At 43.7% G+C, this 12369-nt stretch overlaps 1 protein-coding gene across 5 annotated transcripts in view; it reads right to left on the bottom strand.

The window, feature by feature from the left end:
- pacsin1b (protein kinase C and casein kinase substrate in neurons 1b) overlaps positions 1–12369 on the bottom strand; it is a 433272-nt gene that overhangs the window by 200232 nt on the left and 220671 nt on the right. For all 5 annotated transcript variants that reach the window (XM_059950548.1, XM_059950547.1, XM_059950550.1 and 2 more), the window contains one exon: positions 2946–3102. In XM_059950548.1, coding sequence (XP_059806531.1) covers positions 2946–3102 — 157 coding nt within the window. The remainder of the gene's footprint in view (positions 1–2945; positions 3103–12369) is intronic.

Below are 12369 nucleotides of genomic sequence, written 5' to 3'. Positions count from 1 at the left end.
GTGCTGGTACTGTGCTTGTTATACAAGTTACATGCCTGTAATTTTGCTGATATACTAAAATTATTTTCTTTAAATAATCTTTGTATTTTTAAATTGGTCAAAATGAAAGCTTGCAAACAGTTCAGGCATAAATTATATGTTTGCCAAATGAACACAAGTTGCCATTGAGACGAAATTAGTCCTGGATGTTTATTGTCACACTGATAATCAGTCCAGAGACACTTATTCCAGGTCTCTGCTGGGTAGCCCTGATAATTAAAGAACTGGGGGGGGGAGAGAGGGAGGGGGGGAGGGGGGAGCGAGAATCAAATAAAAATGAGAAACAGAGTCAGTTTAGGTGGAGTTTCAAACTGACTTTGGGAGTTGGGGTAAAGAGCTAAAGGACAACTCACTGAGCATTACAATCAACTTAAATAAAAGTTTTGTCAAATATTTGAAATGGCTGCTCCAACTGTAAAATGGTAGAAAATAACAGACATCTGGAAACACATTTACACAAACATGGTCATTCTACAGCAAACAGTCTCAACCCATGACATCTCATCTCTACAAACATAAAAACTTCAAATGATACTTAATACATTATATGAAATGAAGGAAACTATATTCAATTCTTCAGAGATGCATCTGACCTTTTAGAATAATCCAAGATTAATAACTGTTCTCCTATTATCTGACACTATTCATGCACATTTCATTTAATCTTCCAGAATGCCCAGTATTTGTTTTCTTTTCCAAGCAGGTAAACATGGAAACATAGAAAATAGGTGCAGGAGTAGGCCATTCAGCCCTTCGAGCCTGCACCACTATTCAGTATGATCATGGCTGATCATCCAACTCAGAACCCTGTACCTGCTTTCTCTCCATACCCCCTGATCCCTTTAGCCACAAGGGCCATATCTAACGTCCTCTTAAATATAGCCAATGAACCGGCCTCAACTGTTTCCTGTGGCAGAGAATTCCACAGATTCACCACTCTCTGTGTGAAGAGGTTTTTCCTCATCTTGGTCCTAAAAAGCTTCCCCTTTATCCTTAAACTGTGACCCCTCGTTCTGGACTTCCCCAACATCGGAAACAATCTTCCTGCATCTAGCCTGTCCAATCCCTTTATAATTTTATACGTTTCAATAAGATCCCCCCTCAATCTTCTAAATTCCAGTGAGTATAAGCCTAGTCAATCCAGTCTTTCTTCATATGAAAGTCCTGCCATCCCAGGAATCAATCTGGTGAACCTTCTCTGTACTCCTTTCTACGGCAAGAATGTCTTTCCTCAGATTAGGGGACCAAAACTACACACAATATTCTAGGTGCGGTCTCACCAAGGCCTTGTACAACTGCAGTAGAACCTCCTTGCTCCTGTACTCAAATCCTTTTGCTATGAATGCCAACATACCATTTGCCTTTTTCACTGCCTGCTGTACTTGCATGCCCACTTTCAATGACTGGTGTACAATGACACCCAGGTCTCATTGCATCTCCCCTTTTCCTAATCGGTCACCGTTCAGATAATAATCTGTTTTCCTGTTCTTGCAACCAAAGTGGATAACCTCACATTTATCCACATTAAATTACATCTGCCATGAATTTGCCCACTCACCTAACCTATCCAGGTTACCCTGCATCCTCTTAGCATCCTCCTCACAGCTAACACCGCCGCCCAGCTTCGTGTCATCCGCAAACTTGGAGATGCTGCATTTAATTCCCTTGTCTGAATCATTTATATCATAAACAACTGGGGTCCCAGCACTGAGCCTTGCGGTGCCCCACTAGTCACTGCCTGCCATTCTGAAAAGGTCCCATTTACTCCCACTCTTTGCTTCCTGTCTCCAAACCAATTCTCTATCCACATCAATACCATACCCCCAATACTGTGTGCTTTAAGTTTGCACACTAATCTCCTGTGTGGGACCTTGTCAAAAGCCTTTTGAAAATCTAAGTATACCACATCCACTGGCTCTCCCCTATCCACTCTACTAGTTACATCTTCAAAAAATTCTATAAGATTCGTCAGACATGATTTTCCTTTTACAAATCCATGTTGACTTTGTCCGATGATTTCACCTCTTTCCAAATGTGTATTTAAAGATATCTATAGGAAATTATCCTGGCTTATATGTAACCAAATCAGAACACTAATATAGATTTCATCTGCTCTTTGGGAAACCAGTTTCTATTGTAACTCCTTTTAATGGAAGATAGCTTGGTAATTGGGTATATTCTAAGCTTTCAATAAAGTTCCTATGGCCTGTGCTCTGAGGATGACTACTTCCAGCTACTTCATTAATGACCTTTGCTGTATAAAAATCAGAAGTGAAGATTCTTTCCCCAATGGCAGATGTGCAGAAACCTCACCTGAAATTTTCTCCCTGCAATCTTTAAAAATGAGCAAGAATGAGAAAAATCAACAGGGACAAAGGAGGAAAATAATGTTCTTTTCAGCTCAAAATGTGGCCTGTAAAGGTACAACACTAATTACATTACTGCTCCAAAGAAGTTGTGTCTTGGAATTTCTCTACTCAACCACCATTGCACTTCTGTATAGGATTAGCTATACAGACCTAAGCATCAACTACAAATATAAAAAAACTCCATTTAATGAAACTATGCAATTTGTGCTAATGCACAGTAATTCACCCATTTTTGTCCTCTGATGTTATTTCTGCCCGGAGAGGGCGGGCGCTAGGGATTAAATGCCAGCGCCACTAAGTTTGATAAACTAGTCTCGAAACGACTTACCAACTGCATGTCGTCTCTAGCTCTGTATGTAGTACATCGCTACATTACAATATTTTTGGCAGTACATTGACAGAAGCAACAAATTTAGTTGCTAGACTGTTATCAATATTTACATTTTCAGATATTACTATAAATAAAGATACCACATTCATTTTAAATGGAATTATACTGTAATATTTTAATACTAAGCCAAAAAGGGGCCTGCATACCTTTCTCAATGAGCTGTTTCCACCTTTTAGACCAGTCAATTAACTGCTGAGAGTAGGACTTCTCTATCTTTGCCCGTTCATTGACACAGTTCATAAGATCATTGCACAATCTGTGTCCGTCATCAATGCGCTTCACTGAGCGTTTGTAATTACCAATCTGAAAAGAAAGTGGAGAATGTCATCAGAGCCAATGGAACTACAAAAACTTAACTATTCAGCCTAATTATTTCTCTAACTGGCTTAAAATGGAATTTTTGACCTTGTTCCTTAAAGTACAGCTACCTCCATTAGAGAAAAAAACATCAACTGCTGAGGCAGTGATACCAGGCTAAGCAGTTGGTCTATTCCCTTTTCATTTACTTGACAACTTCCTCAAATATTTAGTGTTGTTGCCTGAACATTTAACAATGCTGTGGGGGTGGGGGGGGGGAGAGAGAGAGAGAAGAGAAGGCTGGCTTTTTTATTTAGGTGTGTCCAGGAGAGCTTTTTGAAGCGGTATGTAGATAGATCAACAAGTAGTATTACTGGACCTTGTGTTGAGAAATGGAGCTGGTCAAGTGGAAGATCACTCTTTTGAGATACAGATCACATCTCCATTTTATTAATATGTTTGCAGAAAAGGACAAGGATAGACCATTAATAAAAGTCTGAACTTGGGCATTATGATGTGTAGATCTTTGCTGTCCAGATGTTCCAGGGTTGAGTGAAGAGGCAATGAAATGGCATATGCTGTGGACCTGTTACGAATGTAAGCAAATTGGAATGAACTCAAGTCCAGGTTGGAGTTAATATGTTTTATCGCCAGCTTCTCAAAGCGGTTCATCGCAGTGGATGCAAGTGCTACTGGCTGATAGTCATTAAGGCAGGTTACCACATTCTTCTTAGGCACCAGTATAATTGAAGCCTGCTTGAAGCATGTGGGTACCTCAGACTGCTGAAGTGAGAGGTTACAGGTCTCAGTGAACACTCCAGTCAGTTAAATAGCACAGGTCTTCAGTACTCAGCCACATACCCCATCTGGGCTGAAAGCTTTCAGTGGATTCTCCTAAAGGATGCTCTCACGGTGGCCTCAGAGACTGAAATCACAGAGTCTTCAAAAAGTTTCAAAGGTACGTTTAATGTCAGAGAAATGTATACAATATACATCCTGAAATGCTTTTTCTTCGCAAACATCCACGAAAAGAGGAGTGCCCCAAAGAATGAATGACAGTTGAATGTTAGAACCCCAACCCCCCCCCCCAGCTACCCCCTCCCATGCGTAAGCAGTGGTAAAGCAACAATCCCCCACCCCCTCCACCAACAAAAAAAAATCATCGGCACCCCCCCCCCCCCCGAGCACTCAAGCGTGCAGCAAAGCAACAGGAAAGACACAGACTCACAGTACCCCAAAGACTACTCGTTCACCCGGTATTCAACACACCACAGGCTCTCTCTCCCCAATAAGGGAGAAAAAGATGTCTTCATTTCATAGTGAGAGGGGAGACATAACAAACAACTCGCTGATTTACAATGTAAAAAGTCCATTGCGTTGCTTTTTCTGAACTGCGCAAAGAGCTCGGGTCTCTGGGCACACAGCCAGTAGCCAACTCGCTGCTTCCGATCGTCCCTCTCCCGCGACACACCAGATTCCTGCAGAGGCACCGACCTTCGGTCCGCCCGTCTCCAGAGATCCCGGAACTCCGAAGGTGAGCTGATCTCTTAGGCTGCAGCCTTGGCGTATTGAATAATGGCCAGACACGAAAACCCTGAGAGCGGGTCCCATTCCCACAAAGAACAGAAGTCAGTGTATAACTGCAGGTCAGGGTCTTCAAAAGAGATATTAAAGATGGAAATAGAGCTGCTTCCGGAGATGTGAGCAAAGAGTCACCCTTAGGCACCACCATTCCTCCTAAGCTCCTCTATAGCTCGAGGACTATGTGAGTTTGTGAAGGTTCCTCCATCTTTTGGTGGTCAAAGCAAACAGAGAAAGCCCTGAGCTCAACTGGGAGCAAAACCTTGTTGTCACCGATGTCACTTGGTTTCACCTTGTAAAAGGGAAAAGCATTCAGACCTCTACCACAGCAATCGAGCATCCTGCAGTGATTCCAGTTCAGTCTGGAATTCTGACTTCACATGTCAGGTGGCTTTCCGGAGCTCGTACCTCCTATCTCATTTGACTGCCAGACTGGAATGTCACTGATCCGGCCCACAGTAGATCGTGGGTTTCACTTTGCACCCAGGGCTGCTGGCTGTGGAAGACTGAATGATCTTCAGGGGACGCACTCAACGATGACTGTTTTCATCAAGTCCACAACAATTATTGTGTATTCATTCAGATCCTCTGATGAGTCTTTGAACGTATCCTGGTCCATCAGCTCGAGGCAATCCCTTGCCACTTCTCTGACTCCCCGCGTTATCCTCATCTCCGGAACCTTGTTGTTTAGCCTCTGCCTGAATGCAGTGAGTAGTCACAGAGACCTTCACATTGCTTGAGTGAAGTTAACTGCTACCTTCACACTGAAGGTCTTCTCCAGCGTATTGTGTACTAAGGCCAGTGTACTACATGGGATACGATTCGAAACTGGGACATCCCGGAGATCCCGTAAACCTTCAACGCAGCCAACTCTTATTGCACATAATCAGCTGACCTGCTCTAATTATTCATTCCCATAAAGCTGGAGAAACAGACTTGTTCAAAGGAAATGTAGAACAGCAAGGCAGGATACTCACAAAGCTGCAAATATAGGCTACAGCTGAAGTGGTATCACATTGTTGGGCCAGATCACATCTTTGCAATCCCTCAGCAGCTGTGGTGATGTTGTTCCTAAACTTGTCTCCAAGCTGTTTTTCTTTTACACATCTACAATACTGGCATCTAGTGAAATCAACAAACATTGTCTGGAAATGTTCCGACCACAAAGAGGTCAAATATAATCAGGACATCTCAGTACTGTTAGTCGAATCAACAGGTGTCACAGTGATAGTTACCAATAACCAGCTCATAGATGGCCAGTTCCACTTGCAACTCATTAGAACAAACCAGATTTTGCTCATCTACATCAAATTCGAGGTAACATTTGCATATGAGCCGTTACGGCAATGAACGTTCGGGTACGAGCCATTACGGCAATGAACGTTCCGGTACGTGCCGTTACGGCAATGAATGTTCATGCTGCACTAAACCACCTCCGTTTGGCATGCAATGGAATTACCATTGTCAAATCTTTGAAGTCAACTTTGAGCACAAACTTACTTGAACTGCTGCTGGGAGCAGGTTAGAGTTTGAAGAGAACTATTTAATTGATTATAGAAGCATAGAAAACCTACAGCATAATACTGGCCCTTTGGTCCATAAAGCTGTGCCAAACATGCCCTTACCTTACAACTACCTAGGCTTACCCATAGCCCTCTATTTTTCTAAGCTCCATGTACCTATCCAGAAGTCTCTTAAAAGAAGCTATAATTTCTGCCTCTATCACCTCCGCTGGCATTCACCACACTCTGCATAAAAAACTTACCTCTGACATTTCCTCCGTACCTAAAAACTATGCCCTCTTGTGCTAGCCATTTCAGTTCTGGGAAAAAGCCTCTGACTATCCACACAATCAATGCCTCTCATCATCTTGTACATCTCTATCAGGTCACCTCTCATCCTCTGCAGCTCCAAGGAGAAAAGGCCGAGTTCACTCAACCTATTCTCATAAGGCATGCTCCCCAATCCAGGCAACATCCTTGTAAAGAGCAAACACTTCCACCATCAATTCTCAAATGCATCTCTCCCATTTCCTGCACATCCACCCTCATCCCATCCACCCGTCACCCCACTTGGCATAGGGTTCCCCCTGTCCTCACCTACCACCCCACCAGCCTCCTGGTCCAACGTATAATTCTCCATAACTTCCACCACCTCCAATGGGATCCCACTACCAAGCACATCTTTCCCTCCCCCCCTTTCTGCTTTCCGCAGGGATCACTCCCTATGCGACTCCCTTGTCCACGTCCCCCCCATCCCTTCCCACCGATCTCCCTCCTGACACTTATCCCTGTAAGTGGAACAAGTGCTACACCTGCCCTTACACTTCCTCCCTCACCACCATTCAGGGCCCCAGACAGTCCTTCCAGGTGAGGCGACACTTCACCTGTGAGTCGGCTGGTGTGGTATACTGCGTCCGGTGCTCCCGGTGTGGCCTTTTATATATTGGTGAGACCCAACACAGACTGGGAGACCATTTCCTGAACACCTACGCTCTGTTCGCCAGAGAAAGCAGGATCTCCCAGTGGCCACACATTTTAATTTGACGTCCCATTCCCATTCTGATATGTCTATCCATGGCCTCCCCTACTGTCAAGATGAAGCCACACTCAGGTTGGAGGAACAACACCTTATATATTGGCTGGGTAGCCTGCAACCTGATGGCATGAACATCGACTTCTCTAACTTCCGTTGATGCCCCTCCCCCCTTCTTACCTCATCTCTGACATATTCAGTTTTTTTTTCCCCTCCCCCCTCTCTGCCCATCACTCTGCCTGTTTTCCATCTCCCTCTGGTGTTCCCCCCTCCCCCTTTCTTTCTCCCGAGGCCTCCTGTCCCATGAGCCTTTCCCTTCTCCAGCTCTTAGCTTCATCCCACCCCCTTCGGTTTTCTCCTATCATTTTGCATTTCCCCCTCCCCCACTACTTTCAAATCTCTTAATATCTTTCCTTTCAGTTAGTCCTGACGAAGGGCCTCGGCCTGAAACGTTGACAGTGCTTCTCGTTATAAATGCTGACTGGCCTGCTGTATTCCACCAGCGTTTTGTGTGTGTTGTTTGAACATCCTTGTAAATCTCCTCTGCACCCTTTCTGTGGTTTCCACATCCTTCCTGTAGTGAGGCAGCCAGAATTGAGCACAGTACTCCAAGTGGAGTCTCTGACCAGGGTCCTATACAGCTGCAACATTACCTCTTGGCTCTTAAACTCAGCTCAGCACCAGCCAGGACAAGCAGGCTCACTTGATTGGTACTCCGCCATCCCTGGTTCATATCTGTACTCTCATGCTGTATGCATTTCATTTAGCAGTTCTGTAAGAGTGACCTGTTTTGTTTTCACCTTGTTTGGGTTATTGTTGACGATGAGAGGTGAGGAGAAATGTATGCTATTCAATTAGGATGGCTGAATTAAAGGGAGGTTTTTCTGGTGAGGGACACTATGGTTGGGCTTGGGTTTTTTTTTGTTTGCGAGGAGATGAAGAAGGAAGATGCAGGAGGGAAGAGATCATAGGATTTGACCCAGAGTGTGTTTGTGATTCGATGAAGTCAGGGGCGAGTTCGATTTAAGATCGGTGACTGTGGAGAATCTTTGAGCTCCATCTTGTGTACATTTGACTGGTTCATTAAAATGGGCCCTTTTCTTTTCATTTTGCTCTTTTCTTTACTAACCCTTTAGTCAGGACTGTGTTATTTCATGGCACTAATTTCCAACAGGGTAGCAAATTACACAGCATCCACTCAGACAGAACAGGCGTTTGAGGTGGGAGAGTGCCCCAATCTCACGCGTTTGGTGGGCCCCAGGTCATCTTGCCTGGACTTACACAACCAAGGAAACCAGGGGGTTTCACACCATGTAATTATGTACCATTTATAAGATGGACATCAGCAACTTGTCGAGCTTTCTTCGACATCATCTTCAAAGCACACAACGTCCAGCACTTGGCAGGATTGCTTACAGGGACATGAGGGCCTCCTGAAAAGTCACCTTCAAGTCATGCACCATTGTGATCTGAAAATATATCATTTTTGCTTCAATATTCCCGATCTGAATCCTGGGCATCTTTACCTCACGATGCCTACAAGATAATGTTCAGGAAAGCAACTCTTGAATCTTATGGGGAGGATCTCCTGAGAGAAATATTCTGACAGAAGTGAGGAAATAAACGTTTTTAGAAGGGCTTCCTCGCTCTTTCAGGTTTACCAAGTTTTGCATTTACTTGAATAGGAGGATGAACCTCGACTTATCTGATCAAGATCTGAAGGATTTTTCAGCCAACATTTTCCAATAACGGGATAGATGCTCATTCAGACAGTTCAGAAAACTCAGAAATGCAAATGGATCAGCCACATCATTAAGATGGCTAAAAGAGCATCCACAAGCTGAGTATACTTCAGCAAGTTATTCACCTGCATGCACCCAAAGCCATTAATCATTAACAATGCACATTTCTGAAAAACCGTCCTCGTCTCTTTAGTGCAGCTCCAACTCTAAGGAAGCTTGGTACCATCCAGGACAAAGTTAGACTGGCACTCTGCCCACTACCCTAAACATTCACTAATGTAACATTCATTAACTCCACTAATGCACATGGGCCATACCAAGTACCATTCGTACAGGCTGCTTCAAAAGTACCAATCAGCCCACCACCTCTACCATCAAGCATAACAAGAACAGATGGCATAAGGAAACACTATCACATGCAAGTTTTCCTTCAAGTGACTCAGCATCCTGATTTAGAAATATTTTGTCACAAGTGGGTCTAAATGTTGAACCAACCTATCCAAAGTAGTGTGGGAGTGCCTCCACCAGAAGGACTGGAGAGGACATTTCAAATAGTGGGAAAGTCTAGGAGCAGAAGGCACAGTCTCAGAATAGAAATAAGTCCTGTTAGAACAGAAATGAGGACGAATTTCTTTCACAGAGGGCAGTGAATCTGTTGAATTCATTGTCATAGCCAACTGTGAAGACCAAGTCATTGGATATATTTAAAGTGGAAGTTGATGGGATCTTGAGAGAGTGCACAATGCTACAAAGTAAATTTTATGAAAGTACATATATGTCACCATGTACAACCCTGAGATTCATTTCCCCGTGGGCATACTCAGCAAATCTATCCAATAGTAACTAGAGCAGGATCAATGAGATCAACCAGAGTGCAGAAGGCAACAAACTGTGCAAATGCAAATATAAATACATAGTAATAAATAACAGGAGCATGAAATAACAAGCTAAAGAGTCTTTAAAGTGAGATCATTGGTTGTGAGAACATCTCAATAGATGGGCAACTGAGTGGAATTGTCGCCTTTGTTCAAGAACCTGAAGGTTGAGGGATAGTAACTGTCCTGAGGGTCTTTGCACCTTCTATCTGATGGCATCAATGAGAAAAGAGAATGGCCTGGGTGGTGGGGATATCTGATGATGGATGCTACTTTCCTATGACAGCAGTTCATGTAGATGTGCTCAATGGCTGGGAGGGTTTTACCCGTGATGTACTGGGCCAAATCCACTAACTTTTGAAGGATTTTCCATTCAAAAGGCATCGGTGTTTCCATAGCAGGACATGATGCAGCCAGTCAATACACTCTGTGGAAGCTGTCAAAGTTTTAGATATCATTCCAAATCTTCACAGACTCCTAAGGCAGTAGAGGCCTAGGCCTCCCATCCCATGATCCTTTCCCTTCTCCAGCTCTGTATCTCTTTTGCCAATCATCTTTCCAGCTCTTAGCTTCACCCCACCCTCTCCTGTCTTCTCCTATCATTTCGGATTTCCCCCACCCCTTCCTACTTTCAAATCACTTACTATCTTTTCTTTCAGTTAGTCCTGACAAAGGGTTTCGGCTCAAAATGTCGACAGTGCTTCTTCCTATAGATGTTGCCTGGCCTGCCGCGCTCCACCAGCATTTTGTGTGTTGCTTGAACTTGCAGCATCTGCAGATTTCCTCGTGTTTGCGTTTGTAAATGGACTACAGAAGGCATGAGGTTGCTCAAGCAGACAAGGTGAAGGAGAATCCCGAGAGATTCTACAAATATATGTTAAGAGTAAAAGGACTGCAAGACATAATCAGTCCTTTGGAAGATCAGAATGGTAATCCATGAGTGGAGCCAGAGCATCTGGGGGAGATCGTAAATGAAATCTTAGCATTTATATTTACTCAGGAGATGGACACAGTTTATAGAAGTGAAGTAACTTCACGGACCCAAGACAGATTACAAAGGAGGAGATGCTTGCTGTCCTGAGGACAATTAGGGTGGATAAATCCTCAGGACCTGACAAGGTGTTCCGTCAGACCCCGTGGGAGGCAAGGGCCTTAGCAGAAATATTTAAATTATCCTTTGTGACAGCTGAGGTACCAGAAGATTGGAGGATAGCCAATGTTACTCCATTGTTTAAGACTGGCTCTAAAAATAAACCAGGAAATTATAGGCGAGTAAATCTAATATCAGTTGTGGGAAAGTTATTGGAAGGTATTCTAAGGGACTAAATATGCAAATATTTATATAAGCATGGACTGATTAAGGATAGTCAGCATTGCTTCATGAGTGGTAGATCATGTCTAACCAATCTTGAGAGTTTTTTTGAGTAAGTTAACAGGAAAGTGGATGGCACGGCTGTGGATGTTGTCTACACGGGCTTTAGCAAGACACTTGACAAGGTCCCACATGGAACAATGGTCAAGAAGCTTCAGTCGCTTAGCATTCAAGATGAGGAAGTAAACTGGATTAGACATTGACTTTGCAGAAGAAGCCAGAGACTGGTGAGTAGATATTTACCTCACTGAACAAGTGTGACGAGTAGAGTGCCACAGGGATTGGTGCTGGGTCCATTGTCGTTTGTCATCTATGTCAACAATCGGAATGAGAATGAGGTTAACTGGATCAACAAATTGCAGATAGCACAAAGATTGGACAGCAAAGGCAGCTATGGTGGCTTGCAGTGGGATCTGGACCAGCAGGGAAAATGGACTGAAGAAATGGCAGAAAATGCAGCAAACAGGAAAAGTGAAAGTTGCCGCACTTCAGCAGGATGACCAGGGAAGGTCTTACACAGCAGTAGGACAAAGCGACCAGGGAATACAGGTCCATAATTCATTGAAGTGGTGTGACTGGTAGATGGGTTTATGTAATGAAAACTTTTGGTTCATTGGCCTGCATTAAGGTATTGAGTACAGGAGATGGGATGTTACGTTGAAGACGTACAAGACATTAGTGAGGCTTAATCTGGAGCACCGTGTGAAGTTTTGACCAGCTAGAGGTAAACAAGGTTGAAAGAGTACAGAGACAAGTGGCTGTGGGTGGAGGACCTGACCTATAACAAAAGATTGAATAGGTTAGGAGTTTATTCCTTGGAACACAGAAGATTGAGAGATTTGATAGAGATATACAGATTATGAGGGGTATAGAGAGGGTAATTGCAAGCAACCTTTTTCCACTGACTACAACTAAGGGTGAAAGGTGAAAAGTTTAGGGGGACTGAGGAGAAACTTCTTCACTCAGAGGGTCATGAGAGTGTGGAACGAGCTGTCAGCACAAGTGGTGCGTGCAAGCCTGATTTCAACATTTAAGGGCAGTTTAAATAGATACATGGATAGTAGAGGTATGGAGGGTGAAGGTCTCGGTGAAGGTTGATGGGAGTAGGTAGTTTAGATAGTTCAGTGCAAATGAAATGGACCAAAGGGCCTGTTTCTGTGCTGTATTT

Source organism: Hypanus sabinus, chromosome 25, assembly GCF_030144855.1.
Source record: "Hypanus sabinus isolate sHypSab1 chromosome 25, sHypSab1.hap1, whole genome shotgun sequence".
NCBI lineage: Eukaryota > Metazoa > Chordata > Chondrichthyes > Myliobatiformes > Dasyatidae > Hypanus > Hypanus sabinus.
The sequence above is the reverse complement of the archived record's forward strand: the minus strand, read 5'-3'. Positions and strand labels throughout refer to the sequence as shown.